Raw genomic sequence first — 22,975 nt, forward strand, 5'->3', positions numbered from 1 at the left:
CCATTCCCCCTCCAGAGGCTCTGAGGGAGAATCTATTCCTTGCTTCTTCCAGCTTCTGATGGCTGCCAGCATGCTCTAGCATTCCTCGGCTTGTGGCCTTTTATACTCCATCTTCACATAAGCTTCTCCTCTTTGTGTTTGTAATTGCACTCTGCCTCTCTCTAGTAAGGGACACTGCAATTAGATTTAGGGTCCACCCCAGATAATCCAGGATAATTTTTCCATGTAAAGTTCCTCATTGTAATCACTTCTGCAAAGACTCTTTATCTTCATAAGGTTGTATTTTCATATTCCAGGGATTGGAACCTGATATCTTCAGGTGGCCACTATTTAGGCTACTACAAAGGCAAAAATGAATACCCAATTGTTTTTGCACCACTTGTTAAAAATATATCTTTTCTCCATCAAATTATCTCTGCATTTTGAATTACCTCTTCATTGAAATATCTCTGACTAAAATCAACCGACCATGTGTCTGAGTCTCTGGACTCTTTATTCTGATCTATGGATCTATTGGTCGAAATTGGTGCCAATACCACATTGTCTTGATTACTGTAGCTTTACTGACCATCTTTATTTTCTTTTCTGTGAATTAACTGTTCATATCTTTTGTCTGCTTTCCTTTTGTATAACTTGTTTGCTTTTTTATTAAATGATAGTTCTTATGTTCTAGATTTTAACATTCATACATTATGCATGAGTCACATATCTTTCCTCAGTCTGCTGCTTTATCTTATACCAAAAGTAGGTCATAAAGAAATTTTACATTTTGTAATGATCAAATTCATCAATCCTTTCGCTTATATTTTTGCCTTCTGGATCTTAAGAAGCCTTCTCAACCTTGAGAATATAGATATTTTCTTCTTGTAAGTATAGGACGATTAAATGTGTGTCTATTTTGTTTACTAATGCAATGATGCTACCTCTTTTTACTGCTTCATGATATATATTGATATCTAGTTGGGTACCTTTTACCTTGGCTCTTTCTGTGCATTTATTCTTTCTTACCAATTCTAGAAGGCCTTACTTCTCTTTGCTTTATTACTTCTATACTTCCATCATTAGGCCTTTTTTTTTTTTAACCACTCAACTATTATTACTTGTTCAGTAAGACACACTTACTACTAAGAATTAGAATATTCTTCCAGTAATAATCAGTGATAAGTTTTGCCTTCTTATATGACTTGCCACACATAAACTTACCATTTGTTCTTTTCTATAGTTAGTAACACAAAATATTAGAAATTCCTGTGTAATGATGGTTTAACTTGTTCTGTACAGTCATTTCCCTTTTATGTAGAAATGTGAAGAGTAAACTTTATTTAAGAGTATTTTTTTTTTTTTAACATTGTTAACCATTCCTAATTTCTTGACACTCTGATTCTTTTTTCTAACTCTTCCCATTGGCAACTCCTCTACCTGACTATTGTTGGTAGTCTCCAATATTCTAGCCCTGGTCAGACTTCCTTAGCAGGAAAGCAACCACTCTATGCCACCCTCTCCTCTTTTTTTCCCTAAAAAGAAATTTTACCTGAAAATCATTAGAATGTAGATTGTCTCTTTATCCTTAGTAATACATTATCCTTAATACTTAAAAAATCACGCTAAGGTACATAGTTGATGCTTAAATGTGTTAAAAGAGTGAATATTGTTAAATGACTCAATATGCAAAACACATAAAATACTACTTTATTACTATCATAAATATTTTATAAATTCCTATTTAAAACATGATAAAAATCAACAAAAATACAAAGTACTATATTCTTAGCACTTGTAGTATATACCTCAATGTTCTAAGTATATGTACCTTAGAACATTGTTTAAGCTGAGTTAAATGTTTATGGAATCCCTGAAGCATTTCAGGAAAATAGCTTGAAATCACGGCTCCGGACCTATTCATCTTTTAACATAGGTCAACATGTGACAATATTTAGGATTAATTATCCTGAGAGCTTTCAATTCAACATTAATCATGCAAAAAAATCGCATGCACAAAGAATACTGATTACTAAAATTGGCTATATACACGTAGTCATGGTTAATTAAGCACCACATTTTTATTATACATTTTTCTTATGTTCCCTAAGAGGATATTATCTTTGGGGAAAATTTTAGAGAAAATTTAGATCTACTTTCCCATAATAAAGATATTTAATAATTCACTATTTAAATAGTCCTTTGTTTCATGAAGTTTTACAACAATACTAAAAAGTTCTGGAAATATCACTGTTTTGGTTTTTGGTTACTATACAGTTTTCCATCTCTATGATCTCATGATGTTTGGTATCTAGTCTCTCTTTCCTAATACAAATAGAGTACTATTAGGACTCCAATTGTCAATACTAATCCTCAGGACCTTTCCTAACTTTCTACCTAGCACCTCAATACTCTCTAGGAAACTGCATTCTGACAAAGGGTTTAGAACAGGTATGTAATCCTCATCTTTTTTTCCTCCTCTCTGTCTCTCAAACATTCATTCATTAAAATTTAGTTGAGTCAAATACTTGCCCAGACAGGCAAAAGATATGTTAGGAACAAAGCTTTTCTATCTTATATTTCTTATCTTAATCTTCTGCCTCTTAAATGAAGGTCTTCTTAACCTCCTTATTAAAACATAAAATCCAACTTGAAGTTTATATAAGATACATAGCTTGAAATGGTATAAAAAGTAATAAAAATTTCCAGGTATATACATACTAAAACAAACCTGGAAAGATAAGTTTGAAAAAACAAAATTTGTGGCAAAAAAGTATAACATATAAACAGGATTATTTTGTTTAAGTTGTTAGAAAAATAAAGAAAGCTACAAGGATAAATTATAATTTGTCCTTGTGTGGTAAGATTGTTCCATCAATGGCCCCCAATGAGTCATACCATCCGCTGTCAGCTTGTGTAGTCCCCTCATACTGACTCTAGACTTGGCCATGTGATTTGCTTTGTCCAATGGAACATTAGTAAATATGATAGATGTACAGGATTGATAAGCTTTTGCATATTGGAGCTTGCTCTCTTAAGATGTTTTCTCTACTATGGAAAGAAGACTCGTCTAGTCTACTGGAGGCTGAGAGGCCCTGTACAACAGAGACAGCCAACTCACTGAATCGAGAAAAATAATAAAAGTCCTTGTTTTAAACCACTGAGTTTTGGTGTGGTTTGTTATGCAGTGATGGATAATGTGAAATCTTATCTCTGTCTATGCCTGTGGTAGAGCAACTGGCTAAAAGTTACATAAAGCTATACTTAATTTGAAAATAATAATAAAGGTCTCTCAGTAAACTTAAAAAATATTAGACCTGCTGTTCTCTAGCATTTCCCCCTCCACGTAGACTCAGTTATTTAATCCACTTAAATACATATGTACAATACTCAACATTTAACTATTATCCTGTACATTTTATAGGTACAGACTGTAGCAACTAATCAACAGAGTACACAATAAATATTTTTATTTTTAAACACTGAATTGTACATCTTTCATATAAAACATGAGATTCTAGCCTGTTTTAAAAAATAAGTATACTTGCTAGTACTGTCTTTACTCTTTTTTTTTTTTTAAAGAAGCCAATGTTCTCTAAATCTGCAGCTTCATTCCATAGCTTTACAGAATTATAATCTCTTGAGTATATTTCCAATGTTATGTAAAAAATAAAAAATCATACAAGATATATTTAGCACATTAAAACTTAAGAGGTTACAGTATAACCGTCCAGACCTCCAGGTACCACTGAATACTTTTCCAGTACAAAGAGGCCAATATGTTAGAATAATTAATTCTCTGTATTCACTTTTATTAAAAAGAGGTTTTTGGTAGTAAGAACAAATAATCTCTCATTTGTTGCCTGAAATCCTAAAATAGGATCATTGGTTTCTAGGCTTGCTACTTGCTGCTTAGCAACTTGTCCTACTTGCCTGCCTTCCTTTCTGTTGTAAAGTACAGTGGACATGGGAGCAGGCTGACGATAGATGAATACTCGACGAAGGCACTCACAAAGAGCTGCATAGGAGTAATTTGGAGCACAGGCAAAAAATTTTTTGTCTCTCTTTGATGCTTGGACGTAGCCTGCCAAGAATATGAGACAAACAAAAGAAAAACTACATATTAGACAGAAGGGGAAAAATGATGATTTAACATTTAATATTTTGCAATGTTTATTACAAATTAAAATGCCCAAGTAAAATATATACCATAAGGTATATAATTCTGAATCATTAATGATTAGCCACAATCAGTCTCTCCCAACTGGTACAAAAATACAACTTTAATTCCTAAGGAACAAAACAGATATGGCTTTCTCTCTTCAAAAAAAGCATAATATAGTTTCATTAATTTCCACGAATAATTCAAACACTGAAATTCTAAAATCTAAAACACTCAATACATGACAAAATATCTTTAAGTGCCAATTTAATATTTAGCTTCGTGAATTACAGATAGGGCATCACAGAATCATTTTTTCCCTCTTAAATAAATTGGAAAACGTGTATAGGATACCATCATAAAGTTATTTTAGGTTTCTGTTCATAATTATCCCTGAATGTACTAGTATTCGTGATGCATTTTCTTATTATCCCTAAAACGTTAGTGATATTTTTATACATCAATACCAACACTGTAACCGGATTTTTTTTGTACTTTCAGCCCCCAGAAGTAGAATGTTGATCACTATAACCTCAAAAATAATTTCAAGTCTCTAAACTGAAAAAATCCTTATCTTAATTCATGTACATGTTTAAAAAGTATCTTTTTGGATTAAAACAACATTTATATTCCAAAATATAAATTATGATTTTTAGATTGTGACGTGGTTAGCAAATGTTAGGTATTTAAGATCATGTAAAATAAAAATACATTAATTAAAATTGAGATCTCATCAAACAATGAATAAGCAAAGGAACTACTAAGCACATGCAGATCAATACTGTTTTTAAAAATATTAAGCAGGTTTGAAGCAGGAAAAATGAAGATTTAGATACCTGTTTAAATAGTTTAAAGTAGCTATCCAGGCTAATCTTGACAGAATAATGTATATAATATTTCAAGAGTACATATCTAATATATGTTGATTTAACTTAGAATTAAGCATAGAATTCCTCTATAATAGGGGATTTGGGGATACAAATAGAAGATCTGAGCATCTAAAGATGATATGATAGAGCTTTCTTCTGACTAAAGTATAGATAATTAAAAAATAGCATCATAGTAGGGAGGCTAAAAATTATATGGTTAAATTAGTCAACCAAACTTTGTACTTCAGGTCATAAAAATCCATTTGGAGTCTGAACCAGTTCAGCAGCCTACATTATTAACTATAAGGGATAATTAATAAATTTCTTCTACAATTAGGGTTGTGCACATATAGCCATCAAAATACATAACTTCACTTCTTGCTGCCAGTTTAAAATAACCTTTCAATAAAGCAACAACTATGGCTAATTCACATAAAAAATTTCTATCACACAATACTAATGCATTTTGACAGAAAATCAATGATTGCATACGTCTACAATTAAGTAGTTTAAACATTTTCAAGCCCTAATTTTAAAACTGATTTTTTTTCTTTTATCCTACCAAATGAATTTAATTTCTGCTTATCACCGCTTTCCATAAGTGTTTCATTATAATGGCTCTCTTTTGTACTTAATTTTGACAAAAGATGTCTCCTAATGTGCATTACACCTTAGGGGAATTCTATGATGTTTCTGAAGATTATTCTGAAGAACTGAATACAAGTTCCATGTAGGGTATTATCAAGTTCCTTGTTCAGACTCTAGTATTATATGGCTTACAGAATTAGAAAAAGCAAATGACTTATTAGAATAATTCAAGTGGTTACATAACCACTTTCATTTCTATTCTGTGTTGAAGCATAAAAACAGATTAGTCTAAATGTTCCAACAGTGCTAACACCCATCAACTAGTACAAGCAAACAAATCATAGCACAAATCAATCTAAATGTAATCAGGACAGCTCAAATTAAAAAGAAAAAAAAGAAATGAACTTTAAATGATGACGTATTTTTGATTTCATGGAAAATGTCAAAGAGTTTGCTTTATACCTAAAGCATTGAAAGTTGCAATGTGCTCCCACATATCATCTTGTTTGCTGGAGTGTGGTTGCCAGAGTAGGGCATCAACATCATGGCGCAAACAGAAGCAGGGCATTTCTTTAGGATCCACTATGACAGAGAAAAGGTACTGGTTGCTTCCAAGATTCACCTAAAAAGTGATTTAAAAAAAAATTTACTCAACAACAAATTAATAATAGCAACAATTACAATGGCAGAAGCTGACAACCAGCATTGTCAGCAACTGTTTTATACTTTTTATATACTTAATCTGATTGACTCCTCATAATATCCCTGAGATAAATGTGCTACTGTTATGTTCACTTCAAAGCTGAGGAAAGTGATGCACAAGGCATTTAGGTAACTTATCGATGGTCAGCCTGGCCATAAGTCATGGAGCTGAAATTTGGACCCAGAGTCTATGTTCTTAACCACCACGTGATATACCACCTCTTAATTGTTAGTAAATAGTTTAAAACAGGATATAAAGCAGGGGTCCCCAGTCACTGAGCCGCAGACTGACTGGTACCAGTCAGTGGCTTTTTAGGAACTGGGCCACACAGCAAGAGATGAGCAGCAGGCAAGGGAGCATTACTGCCTGAGCTCCGCCTCCTGTCAGATCAGCAGCGGAATTAGATTCTCACAGGAGCGTGAACACTATTGTGAAATGCACATGCAAGGGATCTAGGCTGTCCGCTCCTTATGAGAATCTAACTAATACCTGATGATCTGAGGTGGAGCAGTTTCATCCTGAAACCATCCACCAAACCCCCACAGGCCCATGGAAAAACTGTCTTCCACAAAACTGGTCCCTGGTGCCAAAAAGGTTGGGACTGCTGATATAAAGCACCAATTTTATAAGCAGACTATTTTTAAACCATAGAATACACACATCAAGTTTACTAATGCTAACTTGTAACAATTACCAAGAACAATGACACTACCAGAATTTATGAGCACATTCTACATGCCAGGCATGTTATAAATACTAATCTTCTCAACAACATGCAGGCTATTATTATCTTCATTTAAGGGATGAAAGAACAGGCTTGGAGAGCTTGAGTAACTTGTTCTAGGCTAAAGAGAAATATCACAATGCTGGAATTCACACTCAGATGTTTGGAACTATTTACTTAAACGTATTGCTTAATTAAGGTATCAATGTCAATATGTCAATAATGTCAACATTTGTTATTGTAACACATCAATAATTGTTATTGCAATATTGATGCCTAAAGAAATTCACTTTAATACAAAATCATCAAATTGAAACTCTCTGAATTCCATCTACAGAAATACTTTTTCTAAATGAAGATATGTTGTAAGGATAGTCTTTAAGAGAAATGTTATTATCAGAGTTGAAAATACGAAACAGAATACCAACAAAAATCACATCAAATGTAGAAAATATAAAATATGCACACTACTTAATAAATATGTAATTGATTCTAGGAGTTTGCAAGCAGACTGGAGAACAGTAAAAGGTTGGGTTAAAGTAAGAAGTGGAGACCTGACCTGAATCCAATAAGGAAAGCTGTGAAGTGGCTCTCCAGCAAGGGGACCTATTATTGGCAAAGCTGTAACAACACAGGCTATTGGCCACAGGAGAATACAGTGTCAGAGCAACCCATCTTCTGCTCCCCAGCAACGCCAGGGAAATAGGGCTTTTTCGTAGAGCCAGTGCTTGCTCTCTACAAAATAAGGGGAGAAGGCCAGCACACAGAGACCACAGACTATTTCTTTTCTCTCCTTACTCCCGATGATCAGTGGCTAGATGAGGTTTATTTTCAAAGTCACCACTACCTAACTGGCCTTTTATTATTATAAGGTTTGATGGACCTAACACTGCTTCAGCTCTCTTCCCTGTACTCCAACTCTGATATTCTATTTTTTTTTAACCAAGGGCTTTCACAGAAGAAAAATAAACAACAGCTAAAATATAAGTTGAAATAATATTTTCACAAAAACACATCTGCTTTCATGAGCCAAGTGCCTAAAGAATGTATTGAACATTATGAGGATTAATATAATTGAATGATCTCTGGTCCACCCATACTTGAAGAGACAGCAGTGAGAAAAGAACAGAGGACCCTGAATCACCAAGTGAAAGGTGACCACCAAAGGAGATCAATCATGAAAATAAGAGGATGAGAATGAAGGTAGGTGCCTTACTATGAGCCCCTCACTCTGACTTAGATGTTTCTTCACTTCAGCAGCCACTTACCTTACACATATTTCCATTATGGCGCCTGTGTCAAGTGTTGTTAATTATGAAACTAGCAATTTCATACAGCTTGTCTTTGCCACACCTTTGACATGGCATTCTGTTTGGACTCCTTGTATTTTTTTTACCTGATAGATTCCCATTTACCTCTAAGACTCAATTCAACCATCAGTTGCTCCCAGAATTCTCCCACTCTCATGGTTACACGAGCTGCTTGAATTCTGAGAACTCCAGCATCATATATGTTATTCCTATCAAATTACTTATCATATTAGATTATTAATATTTTTACATACCACCTGTGGCAGGCTGAATAATGTCCCCCAAAGATGTCCACATCTAAATCCCTTGGAACCTGTGAATAAGTTACCTTATATGGCAAAAGGGACTTCGTAGATGTGATTAAGTTTAAGGTCCTGGGATGGAGAGATTATCCTGGAATACGTGGGTGGACTCAATGTATTAAAAAGTATTCTTAGGGAGGGAGGAGGGCCACAGACACAGAAGGTGAGATAACAACAAAATCAAGGGGATAGACAGAGTTTAGAAGATGATATACTGCTGGCTTTGAAGACAGAGGATGGGGCCAGCCACAAGCCAAGTAATGGAGGCAGCCTCTAGAAGTTAGAAATGGCAAGGAAATGGATTCTCCCCTAGAGCCTCCAGAATGCATGTAGTCCCTACAAATCATTTTAGGACTTCTGACTTCCCAAATTGTAAGAGAATAAGTCTGTGTTGTTTTCAAGCACTACACTTGCAGCAATTCGTTGCAGTAATAACAGCAACCTAACAGACCACCCATCTCACAATGCTAATTCTTCTTGGGAACTAGAAATCTGCCCTTTTTTCTCCAAATTGTAAAGAAATTTTTTTTAAATGAATGTTATGTAAAAAGTGATTATTTTTGTAATATCTTCACCAAGGCTAATCTATCTTTAGATTTGGGAATTATCTATTTTACAGTTAGAATAATTGGCTGAAGATTCTGTAAGGCAAAAATCTCATAATTAGGTTCTTAACCTAACGAGAGGGTGACTAGGGTCAAGAGCTTCTAGACTTAGTACATAGTTCTCTGTGCCTTTTAGTTCTCACTTCCAGAAATCTTAGTTTCTCAGTAATTTCCCCCTATAGCTTTCCACTGTTTGGAAAAAAAAAAAAAAAGGTCCAAATTGCCTTAAATGGCATTTTGAAATCTTTTCAAAACCTGACCCCAGCATACTTTTCAATATTCACTATTACTTTCCTTAAAATATAACATTTAGCAAAACTGGATCACAATTTGCAAAACTGTCTCCCCTATTTCCCCATTCCTTTATTCATGCTTTTTTTTAACCTGTTGCATATCCTGTCCATTATACACTCTATGCCATATGCAAATGGCATCTTCTCCTCCAAAGAAGTTTTCCCTAATGCTATTAAAAAGAAATCGTGTATTGCAACTAATTATTTATACCTTTCCTATAGAGTTTGTCTCTTCATTTCACTTACAGGCTCTTTGAGGGTGATAGCTATGACTTTGGGTAGGGTATTTAAACCATTTTATTCCCCTTATAAATACAGTAATACTACTACTCACTTCACAATTGTTATGATGAGTAAACAATCTATTTCAAAGCTTAGAAAGAACTTAATAAGTGTTCATGTTGATTATTACCTGTCTAGGAAAGCCCTTAATAAGTATTAATGTTAATTATTACCCTTCCAGCATTCTTAAAACATTTTGTTTTGTATATTAATGGCATTTCAAATTTTAAGAATGAGATGAGTAACACTGACAGGAAAGCATAGCAGCTTTCAAGTAATCTTCCTGTAGCTCACAGCTACAGCTCTTAAACAATTTTATGTCTCAGAAATGTGTAAATAGCTATAAAAATAACATATACTTATTCTGTCTTAATCCCAGCATATTTGAGACAAATTTCTATACTCTTGTACCATTTCAAAAATGAGAAATATAGAATTCATTGTTCTACTTGTCATTTTGTCATATAAATTCTATTTTTACCAGTGGTTACAAATGTATGCTTATTGCTTTCAATTTTATATATTCGTATAACGCATATATTCCTCAGTAAATGGATCTGCCCCTGAAAAGGGACAAAGTCATGTTTCAAATAAGATTTGGATTTTTAACATATACTCAAAACCAAGTACCTTAAAAATCCAAAGTAAACAAACTAGTCAATTTTTTGATGGCAGTAACTACATATAATTTACAGAGAGACATAAGAATCCCATTAAAAAATGAGACATATATAAAGAATTGCTGATTTTTTTTTTTTTTTTTTTGAGATGGGATCTCACTCTGTCACCCAGGCTGGTGTCCAGTGGCACATTCATGGCTCACAGCAGCCTTGACCTCCTGGGCTCAAGCAATCCTCCAACCCTAGCCTCCTGAGTAGCTGGGACTACAGGCACACACTGCCATGCCTGGGGAATTTTTAAATTTTTTTGCAGAGATGAGGGGTCTCACTATGTTGCCCAGGCTGGTCTTGAACTCAACCCAAGCAATCCTCCTGCCTCAGCCTCCCAAAGTGCTAGGATTACAGGTGTGAGCCACTGGTGCCTGGCAAGAATTGTTGAATTCTTTACTTCTTTCTGTATGTAGTAAGAGACTACGTGATACTTATTTTACTTAATAAATAAATTCTAACTTCCTTATTTTTTACTTCAAAACTGAGTATTTCATACAGCTAAATAAAATAAAGATTATGCTACTGCCAGACGTTTGCTACTTCTTAGGTTGGCCAGATGCCACAAAAGGAAAACAATTCAAAGATTCCAAACTAAGAGTGGATAAAGAAACTGAACATGAGCATTATTATTATTATTTTTTTTTGAGACGGAGTCTCGCTCTGTCACCCAGGCTGGAGTGCAGTGGCGTGATCTCGGCTCACTGCAAGCTCCGCCTCCCGGGTTCACGCCATTCTCCTGCCTCAGCCTCTCCGAGTAGCTGGGACTACAGGCGCCCGCCACCACTCCCGGCTAATTTTTTGTATTTTTAGTAGAGACGGGGTTTCACCGTGGTCTCGATCTCCTGACCTCATGATCCGCCCACCTCGGCCTCCCAAAGTGCTGGGATTACAAGCGTGAGCCACTGCGCCCAGCCGAGCATTATTTTAAGATAACGCCTAAAAGGTGTTTGGCTTCATTTTTTTCATGGTGGTATTAGAATCTCTTGATAGCTGTTTATACCTTTCACTATTATTTCCTGCCTCACTGCCTACCTGGGACTCCCAGCATTATGCTTAACAAGAGTAGTGCGAGCAGACATCTTGGCCTGTTCCCAGTTGTAGCAGAAGCCTTCAGTCTTTTACCATGAAGTATGGTGTTAACTCCAGGGTTTCTGATGAGGCAGTTTCTTTCAATTCCTAGTTTGCTCAGCATTTTTATCATAAATGAATGGTATTTTTTTTCATATTTTTTCTGCAACAACTAGGATGATCAAATATTTTTCTTTAGTCTGTTGATATGGTGAATTATACTGATTGATGATATTTGAATAACAAAATCAGCTCTGAGTTCCTAGAATAAACCCTACTTGGTCATAATGTAATTTTCCTTTTTACTTATTGATGGATTTCGTTTACTAATATTTTGTTAAAGAGTTTTTGTGTCTGTATTCATGGAGGATATTAGTTTTTTTTCTTCCTGTTTTCTCATCTTTTAATGTCTTTGGTATCAGGGTAACGCTAGCCTCATAAAATAAGTTGGAAAGTGTTTCTTTCTCTTTAACTTTCTAGAAGTTTGTAGAGAATTGGTATTGTTTCTTCATTTGGTAAAACAAACCAGTCAAGCCATCTGCGGCTGGAGATTTGTTGGAAAGCTTTTAAAAATGAATTTGATCTTCTTCAACAGATATAACTAATGAGGTCTCATCTTTTTCTTTTTCTTTTTTTTTTTTGAGACGGAGTCTCGCTCTGTTGCCCAGGCTGGAGTGCAGTGACACAATCTCGGCTCACTGGAACCTCTGCCTCCCAGGATCAAGCAATTCTCTGCCTCAGCCTCTCGAGTAGCAGGGATTACAGGTGCTCACCACCACGCCTGGTTAATTTTTGTATTTTTAGTAGAGGCAGGGTTTCACCATCTTGGCCAGGCTGGTCTTAAACTCCTGACCTCATGATCCACCCACCTCGGCCTCCTAAAGTGCTGGGATTACAGGAATGAGCCACCGTGTCCGGCCAGGTCTCATCTATTTCTTAAGTGAACTTAGTAATTTAAATTTAAAAAATTTGTTGCATATAAATTGTCAAATACATGGAAATACAGTTGTTCATAAGACTTCACTGGTTACACTTTAGTGTCTTTAGGATCTCTATTGACATCCTAAGTGCTATTCCTGATGTTGATACTTTGTGTTTTCTTTTTCCTCAGTCTGGCTGGACTTATCAACCTTGATCTTTTCAGAGGACCAGCTTTTAGTTTATTAGTTTTCTCTATTATTTCCTTCTTTCAATTTAACTGGTTCCCACTTTTATCCACACAGTGTCCTTCCTTCTGCTTGCTTTAGATTTAGTTTGCTCTTCTTTTCCTAGTTTCTTAATGTGAAAGCTTAAACTGCTAAATTGGGGCACTTTTTTCTTTTCTAGTATAACATGTGATGCTGTAAATATCCCCCTAAGCTTTAGCTGTATTCCACGTGTGCCATGTTTCATCTTCATTCAATACAAAATATGTTTTAACTTTCCTTTTGAGTTCCACTATAATTCACAGGTTACTCAGTTTTGCTCGAGTACTTTCCTCAGTGGTATTGTTCCATCCCAAGCTTTAGGCCTTCACTGTGCATGTTCACCTCAGAGACAGTCTATGCTCTTACTTCCTCTCTAGTGGTAGGCTGTGGTTACTTGTTGCTTGATGTGCTTCCTAGCCTGATGGTGAGGGGGATGTGGGTTGGGGAGTCAAGGAAAAGCATTCTCTACTGTCTGGCTCAGCCTCAGTACTCTGTGACCTCAGTTTCAGGGTTTTAGCTTTTTCAGAGATACTGCCCTCCTCCAGTGGTAGGTGACTTCTAATAACCTGGATGATTTTCTGCCCCTCCTCAAGGCATAGAGATGGTGTTTTGAGGTTTTTCTTTATCTTTTCCTCTAGCTGCAATGGGTCTTCTTCTGAACCCTTGGCAAGCTAAGATTTGATGCTCTTCCCTCAGCAGCTTAGGCTGCTGATACTTAAGAAAAAAACAGTGCAGGCAAGACTTCATACTTTTCCCAAAGCAGAGAACACTCCCCTCTAATCCAATTCTGAACCAGCAAGATAGCTTTTTCTAATGTCCTGCCCTCGTCAAGGTCCATAAAGAAGATCCTGTAAGTGTGAGCAACTTCCCTTATGTCTGTGAATGCTAGGTGACAGTTACGGGTGACACCACGTCTTTAGCAATCTGTTAGTTGAATCCTTCTTACCCACTTACATGGCCGTCCTCCTGTCTCCCTCCAATGTTCAGGTGAACCAGTGTCCCTATCTCATCTCTCCTTGACTTACTTTTCCTTAGATTTTAAGCTGTTGGCTGCCCTGTAAGCTCAGCTTTCTGATGAGTCTTTAAAAAGTTACGATTCCATAAATAATCCAGCATTATTTTATTACAATGGGCGTGACAATCTTTCCAACTTTCTACATTTTAGGCAAAAGCAGGAATTTCCTTGATCACTATTTATTAACTTGCCTAAAAAGCTTAGGGTTTCAACTTATAATCAACAGACTAGTGATAATTCAATATCTACAAGAGGTTCCAAATATACAAGTAGCCAACCCATGTACTATAGGAACCCACTTCCCTGGCTTCTGCCAACAGAATCAAGGGTTGGCGTCTAATCCAAAGTTAACCATCTTTAATCCACTGATTTATAAAATGGTTATGATGGAGTGTTTTCTTGAACAGATGCTTCCCATACTGGATGGTGGTTAGCCAAAACAGTAAAGTCCTCTTGTTCAGGAAGTTTAAATACCAAAAAATAAACAATTCAAGCTAAGAAGAGAGGCAGAAGATATAGCTAGAGAGTACAGTAAGCAGAAACCATGAAAGATGTAGAAAGGAAGGGAGTGATCAATAAGTAGAAGTATGCTCAGCAGAAGCAAATACAGAAGATGGCAATGTGATCATAACAGCACAGAACTGACTTAGAGAACAAGTTGATTATCAAGAGGCAAATAGATCGCCTGGTCATCAGAACTTGTGCTATTTTCTAAACAATGTTCCACATTTCCTTTAGGCCTGACTTGCCAGTGAATTTGTTTCCAAAATGACCTTCGTTATTCATGAGATCTAAAGAGATTATTTCCACTGTTCCTCATAGGCTCCATATATGCTCACATCATGACTTGAGATAACCAAAGGTTTTCTCTGTTGCCTGCAACCTCTAAAAGTTTAGGTAACAGGATTTCTTCCAGTACAACTGTACTTTGCTTTTTCTTCCAAAAGCAAAGTACAATTAAAATTAAAAAGTAAAGTGACTAAAATAACTAGTTTTGCTAAGTGAATTAAGTGAATTAATGTGAAGTGTGATAAAAAGCACAATTAAAGTATACTTACTTTATTTTTATATTTATTTTAAATATATTTAAATATTTTATATTTATTTTTATATTTATTTTAAATACCAATATGAGAAAAAGAAAAAAATATATGAAGAACAAAAGGATATTGCATCATAATTTGAAGTGGAAAACAGGGGAAGTAAAACATTATCCATTATCTAGCATGGGCCATTACCTGGAAGAAAAAAGTACAAGATGTTCAGAAGGTTCCTGAGTCAAGAACAGGTGCCACAAAACCCATTTTTCACTAGAGAACTATTTATTCTGACTGTGAACAAAATTCCATCGAGTTTACAACTTGGTAGCTAAGAACAAAACAGGAGAGCAAATAAGAAAGAAAAGGACGGTTGCTTGGGGTACATGCACTGCCAGAGGTGAGATGAAGCAGCCAATAGCTTATGAGCAGTGGAAACAAACACAAAAGACATTTTTTTTACATGAAGTAGGCAAAGACTCCCATTTAATTGAAATACCTTTAATGGTAATTACCTAGAAATACAAAGTATGGTAATTAATGTTCATTTTGATTATATGTAACCATCAACAAAATGTTACTTTCTCTTCAGAATGCTTTATGTAAGATGTTGGGCAAATAACACATTTTAGTAAGATTCCGAGGGGGGAAAAGAAGGCTTTAAATATTTTTGGTATTTGAATGGAAAAAATTAACTTGTTTAGGCAATTTACTCACTTGGAAAATTCATTCCTTGTTAATACCAACTAAATATCTTACTGCATAAAAAACAACTCTAAACTCCATAAATCCTTTGGGCAATAAAATATACTTCCACATTTCTTCTCTTATGTTTACTCTAGAAAAGGTCATATTTACCTTTGAATTACCTTTGTAGTCTTTGAATGAAGACTACAATTAGAGTAAAATATTCTCTAGGGAAAATTTGACATGCATTTCAAAGAGTCAATTAATTGTCTTATTATTCTCTTTGTAGAATACTTAGCAATTAAAGACTTCTGAAGATTAAATGTCAGTGAAAGACAACTTTTAGTCACTTCTAATACCAAATTGAATTTTAAAATAATATTAATAAAAAGGTTTTATCTACTCAGAAATAAAGTATGTATTGGGATGCCAGATTGAAACTTTAATTCCAAATTCATATTCTGTACATAGAATAAATTGTAAAAATTATTTACTGTGTTCTTACTATGCATCAAGTATTTAGCTGATCTATATTTACTACCTTATTTAATCTTCGCTAACTGAGAATTAAGAATATGATCCCATTTAAAAGCGGAAACTCAAACTTGGTAAGTTCAGAGATTTAAGTCAAGAAGCTAATAACTGGTAGCTAGAATTTAAATTCAGATATATTTCCAAACTCATGTTCTTTACCACCACCTGCATGTTTTCCCAAAGTCCATTTTATAGCGACTATTAACCACCAGAATGTGTCCCTGGCTAGACACTAGTTCAGATATGGTAACCCACATACCATAAATATGCTTATCATCTAGTTTTGTCAGTTAAGTTGTATAGATAAGTTGTTCATCCATTTTGTGTATAAAATTGATGTCTAAAAAATATGGAAAAGAAGTAAATCCTGCGTTGCATGTTTTGGTTTGAACACCCGTTAAGTTACCTATATACTTAAATATCTCTTTACCTTGACTACAGACTGAAACATACGAAGATGTCAGATCTTAGCTAAGTGGTATAAAATACAATTGGTGGAAATGCACTTAAATTTCTACTTTAAAAAGCCACAATAACTATTACTTAGAAATATTTTTTAAAACTGATACTTTTTTTTCATTTTTTGAAAATTATCAAATTAGGTCTTAACTATGATGCATCATAACATTTTACTGACTATTCCAGTGAAGGATACATATAAATGTTACCAGATAAAATACACAGATACATATCAGAAAATAGAAAGTCCCATACGGAAAAAAAAAAAAAAAAAGAAAAAAGCACGTGAGATGACGGATAATGTGGTTATGTTTTAATAGGGGACAGAAGACAACGTGAGCAGAGGTAAATAAAGAGAGTAAGAGGAATAAAGTAAGGAAACAGTGAGAAAAGGTAGAACGGTTCAGGCAGAGATAATAACAAATGCAAAGATTCTAAGGGAAAAGCACGTTTCAGTAGGTTTGAAGAACAGCATAATGGCCAGTGCAGCTAAAGAAAAGTGAACTAGTTGCTGGGTGCTGTGACTCACACCTGTTATCCCAGCAATTGGGAGGCTAAAGTGGAAAGATCACTTGAAAGTTCAGGAATATGATACCTGCTTGGGCAACACAGTGAGATCCCACATCTACAAAAAATCCAAAAATTAGCTAGGCATGGTAGGATGCACCTGTGGTCCCAGCTACTCAGGAGGCTGGAAGTGGGAAGACTGCTTGAGCCTGGGAGGTCTAGGCTGCAGTGAGCATGCACTTCAGCCTTGGTGACAGAGCGACACCTGTCTCAAAACAAAATGCAAAACATAACCCAGAAAACTGAACTAGGAAAAAATGGTGAAAAATAAGATAATCAGGACTGGATGGCAGTGTTCTTTTAAACTATGTCTCCACATTGGTAGCAAAATCAAGTTAGAAAATCAAGAACAGGATTTTCTATTTTATTTCATTAAAATACCATAGAAGAATATTAGAGTACATCTCATACAATAAGGATAGTACTGTTTTGTGAAACTTTTGCATCGGATGTGTGTGTGCATGTGTTGAGTCTCAATTAAACAAGTATCACATATAATGAGTTGCAGAAACTTGGAAGGTTCTTTGTAGACCATGGTAAGGACACTGAAAATTATTCTAAATGTAACACATAGGAAGCCTGCTACAGGGAGAACAGGAATAGAGAAATGACATAATCTACTAAATCCTTTAAAAAGATTACTTTGATCTTCACACAAAGTACTTATTAATTCAAAATGAAAGATAACTTTAGATTACAGAAACCTGGTAGACATCACATAATGAAATATCGCACCACAAGAACAGGAAAAACCAAGTTCCTCTTAACGTGATACACTGCAAGGGAAACATCTTTTATGTAGTATTCCTGGCAAAAAAAAAATGCAACGTCTGAACCTGATGAGGATATACAATCCAATTAAAAGATAATCTATAAAAAAGGTACAAAATAAAGCTAAAAATGTTGGTTAACTTGCTATTCCAAATTACAGGAGATTAAAGAGACACCATAACTAAGCACTTAAAAATTCAACACCTCTTCATGATAAAAAAAAAAACAAAACTCAGCAAACTAAGACTAAACATGCTTCTACTTAAATAAAAACTCTAGAACTAATGTCATATTTAATGTTAAACCACTCAATCTTTCTTCCTAAGATTAGGAACAGGACAAGAATTCCTATTCTCATCACTGATATCTGCATTGCATCTAATATCCTAGCTAGTACAATAAGGTAAGAAAAAGAAACAAAAGGTATGCAGATTGGAAAAGAAGAAGTTAAACTCTTTATTCACAGATACTACCCTGTACATTGAAATCTTGGCGTATCTACAATAAAGTGACTGGAAAAAGTTAATTTATCGAAGTTACGATATAAAGTCAAGTAACACTGTTGCTACATAATACACAAAATAAATTGGGAATTAAAAAAATATTAATTATATTAGAATCCCAAAATACAAAGTATTGGGATTAAATATAACACTAAAAACTTCAAAAGGCTGCTAGGACACATTAAGGAAAACCTAAATAAATGAAGAGACAATGTTTATGGATCAGAAGATTCAATATCATTAAAGTATCAATTCTCCTCAAGTTGACCTGCAGATCCAACACAATTCCAATTAAAAGCCCCATAGCCAGTTTTGTGCAAATTAAAAAGCTGGTTGTAAAGTTTTTACAAGAACCAAACCTATTTAGGAAAAAAAAATCAAGACTAACACCATCTGAACGGAAACTCCCTGTAACGTGACAGTAATCAAGCCAGTATAGTACTGTCTAAAGAAGGAATCAGCAAACTTAAGGGGTCAGACAGTAAATATTTCAGGCCTAAAGGCCATACAGTCTTTGTTAAAATTATTAAACTCTGTTGTTGTAGTTTGTAAGCAGCCATAGACAGCATATAAATACATGTCTATGACTGAGTTCTAATAAAACTTTATAAAAACAGGTGCCTGGCCCACTGAGTCTTGCAGATAATGAATCATTTGTCAAACACATGTATTACAAATTCATTTCCCTCTCTGTAGGTTTCTGTTTTACTCTCATAATGACACATTTTTGAAAAATAGATGTTAATTTTGATCACTTTCTTTTTTTGGAGTTAGTGTTTTTACATGTCCTAGGTCAAGTAATCTTTGCCTAATCAAGGCCACAAAGATGACTTTGTGTTTCCCTCTAAAAGCTTTATTAGTTTATTTCATGTTTATCATCATAGTTTATTATTTCATATGCAGCCCATCTGTAACTGACTTTTGCATATGGTGTGATGTAAAAGTCAAAATAATTTTTTTTTCTTACAGATATCTAACAGACCCAGTGCCATTTGTTGAAAAGACCATCCTTTTCCCACTGCACTGCTATGTCACCCTTGTCACAAATAAGGTCATTGTATTCATGTGTCAGGTTTATTATTTATATTACTGTCAAACCCACAAAATGTATAGCAAATGATAATAATAATAAACAAACTGCATTTATTATCAACTATCAATCTCTCCAGCCAGGAACATAGACTTCATCTCATCTAGTGTGTGAGGGGCAGTCTCCCTAGGAAAAGGTTGGCGAAGAAAGAAAAGCTATATTTGATAAAAATTCTTCCAACTGGAACAGTAATTTATGACAGCTGCTAAAAATGGCTTTGCCCTTTAAGATTCTAGAAGGAAAATAATTAAATATCCTAGCTAAAACAACAGCTTCTAGGAAGAGTATATTCCTGGAGAAAGGATCAGTATATATGAACACAGATTCTAAGAAAAAAAAAGTATCAGTTAAGCATTTCATTACTATCCCAAGGAAAGGACTGAATTCTACTGCACTGAAGGCTTGACACTGTATAGAATTTTAAGAATAAAAAAATATAAGATTTGCAACTAAAATTATATCTTTTCAGAGGAGAATGAAAGGCAAAAAAGGAACTGAAGACTTCCGCAAACAAGTCCATCACAGGTAATAATAATTGGCACCCAATAATTAACAACATTCATTATACTCTCACAATCCTGAAAGAAACTAAAATGTCTCCAATAAAACCACACTCGTATTATGAGGTCAGCATTACTGTGATACCTGAACTCCTGAACTTTAAGCTGCTGGGAGACAATTATCCTAAATACTCACATTTTCTGCATATCTTTGAAGCAGAGGCACTAAATATAAGTCCTTAATTCTGGACTACTATTTCAAGGATGTTTGTAAAGCAAATAACGCAAATAACCTACGAAGATACAGTATCTCTTTCCAAAGCAAAAGGCAGATTTGTTTAAAGTCTGGTAGAATAATGTCTCTTCTAAGCAAAGTACAGGAAGGCTTACTGGCCATCTCCATATTTCCCTGGGGAAATTGAGGATCAGGGAACTGGTCCAAATGCTGATACTCTGGGTTAATGCTATTGCTGTCAGTAATAAACTACCCTTTGTGTCTGACACAGGAGTCTCACGTCTTTTTACCAGCATCTATGAAACTGTGATAGGCTAACTTGTTAGCTTGCAAGTAGGCTAAAAATCTCAGATCCACTGTCATTCTGGAGAAGAAGATGGAATGCTGACAGAGAAAGGGCTCCCTGGAGGAGAAAAATGAGAGCCTTATAGATTAACAAGGTTAGAGGTGTGTCTATGGGATTATCTGGTTAATCAGGCAATAAATGTCCTCCACTTCACTGTCTTATTAACGAGGAGCTGGAAAGGCAGGTTGAGTACTGGGAAGATGGTTGACAGCTGCCTGAATAATGCCCTGGGTGTTGCTAACTCTCTTCCAGAAGAAAGTATCTTCTCACTGATTTGGTGGTAGTACTTTAATTAAAGCATAATGTGCTTTAATTTCTGTTTTGCTATAAACTAAATATCACCATCTGTTTTTTAAAGATTTTCATGATAAGTTTCACTTTCTCAAAAACAGGGGCAACACAAATTTGCCTTATTTAATAAGTTTCTTCTGGGCAAATCAAGTACTTGCTAATTCATACTTTTAACAGCTTACTATTCAAAAGATTTTTCCATATACTAAAAGTAAACCTCAAAGAGTCACACAGAAGATTAGGACACAATAAAAATATCAAAAAACAGTATGAATATTTATCAGATTTTTAAGAGGGCAATAATCTTCTAAGTGCAAGAAGGCAAATATATAAACATTACTCAAATATATAAACACTTAAGGCTGTCATTAAAGTGAGAAAAAATAAGCAATATTAACCAAAAACAGCCCAAGGGAAATGTCTACAACAATTATGACCCAAAATCAAATCATATGCTATTTTTTTCTTTTATTCGAGAGAAGGTCTCACTCTGTTGCAGGTTGCCTAGGCTGGAGTGCAGGTACCATTATAGCTCACTGGAACTTCCAACTCCTGGGCTCAAGAGATCTTCGGGCCTCAGGCCCCTGAGTAGCTAGGACTAGGTGTGTGCACCACCACACCTGACAAATTTTTTTTCATAGACAAGAGGTGGGGGTGGAGTCTCACTATGTTGCCTAGGCTGGTCCTGGCCTCAAGTGATCCTCCAGCCTTGGCTCCCTAAAGTCTGGGATTATCTGCATAAGCCACTGCACCTGGCCCATATGCTAGTCAAAAAGCTAAAAATAGATAATGGGTACAACAGGAGCAAACAGAATTTAAAACAAGCATACAGAAATCAACTGCAATATGAGCCAAAGAAACTCAATGTATAATTCACATATCTCAGATATCAATTCATAACCATTAGGATGGAAATAGTATTAAGTAGTATTGCTATGCATACACACACACACACACACACACACACACACACACACACACGTCTCTTTGAGACTCTACACTCTGGCAATGCCAAATTTGTGCTGATTCGGAATCTCAAAAGAACCATCATCTCTGGGATATCACATAAATTGCAATATTTGTTTGATACAACTCTCTTTCCTCACTTTCCTACACTATAATTATTGTTATAAATATTTATTTACATGCTTGTTCCCCACATGACTGTATGTTTTAAAAGTAGAGACTGTCTTGATTACCAATAGGTCTCCAAAATTGGATGTAAGCACCATATACATTTATTTGCTCAACGTTGGCATGGTTACATTAAAAGTGGTGACAGGTAACTTCTGCAATATTTGGAGAGCACTTTAATCCAAGGCCAAGACTCTAAGATAATGAAAAAAATACATGTAGGGGGGTATTTTAAATGATTATATTTAAAATTTTTAAAAATATAGGGAAAACAAATTCATTAGATAACTGATTAAATTGTAGTATAAGCTTATATGACAGCATGCAATATATTAGTATAAAATGCTTGTGGCAATATTAATTTCTAAAACAGTAGGCTACAAACTGAACCTACAGTATTGTGATAGACATAAAAATTACACAAGGACTACAAGGTGAAAGTTTCAAAAATGTTAACATTAGCACTGCTAGATCAAGAAAATGAGAAATCCACACTAGAATGAATAAATTACATATATATACATGATGAAAACTATGTAAGAGTCAAAACGAATGAAACTCAGCTATACATGACAATGTGGTTGACTCTCACAAACTTGAAGAAAAAAAGTCACAAAAGAATACCCAAGAGTATGATTCCATTCACGGAGTTCAAGAACATGAAATTAACCTATTATTAAGAGGTAAATGTGATAAGGGCTGTTAAACATATAAGTAATAAATATTAACCATGAAATATTAGACATTTAGGACTGCTTTCTTGGGCAAGAGGAAAAAGGTGTAAGGAGACATAAGTAGTTAAGAGATGAGATCTAGAAAATATAAAACACAAAAACATTCATTGTTTAATTTACATTAATGCTATTTAAGCAATGTATATTTTTTATAAAAGACTTCTACTTAAATTTTATTAAAATGATGCCTTCATACCAACATAATTTGCCCGGTTTAATTATTTTTCTAAATGTAAATTTTCTTCAAGTAGGACTCACAGGCCCTCAGGACTCATACGGCCTCACTATGTACTAGTAAGGGCTAGTACATACCATAAAGAAGTATAATA

General features: G+C 34.8%; 1 protein-coding gene across 1 annotated transcript in view; it reads right to left on the reverse strand.

The window, feature by feature from the left end:
* Positions 1-1,666: 1,666 nt before the first annotated feature.
* Positions 1,667-22,975, reverse strand: part of NUDCD1 (NudC domain containing 1) — an 89,665-nt gene continuing 68,356 nt past the window's right edge. The window contains exons 9-10 of the mRNA XM_003256110.2: positions 6,061-6,220; positions 1,667-4,063 (exon numbers count right to left, since the gene is read on the reverse strand). Of these exons, the coding sequence (XP_003256158.1) occupies positions 3,771-4,063; positions 6,061-6,220 (453 nt within the window). The 3' untranslated portion in view covers positions 1,667-3,770. The remainder of the gene's footprint in view (positions 4,064-6,060; positions 6,221-22,975) is intronic.

Source organism: Nomascus leucogenys, chromosome 16, assembly GCF_006542625.1.
Source record: "Nomascus leucogenys isolate Asia chromosome 16, Asia_NLE_v1, whole genome shotgun sequence".
NCBI classification, from domain to species: Eukaryota; Metazoa; Chordata; class Mammalia; order Primates; family Hylobatidae; genus Nomascus; species Nomascus leucogenys.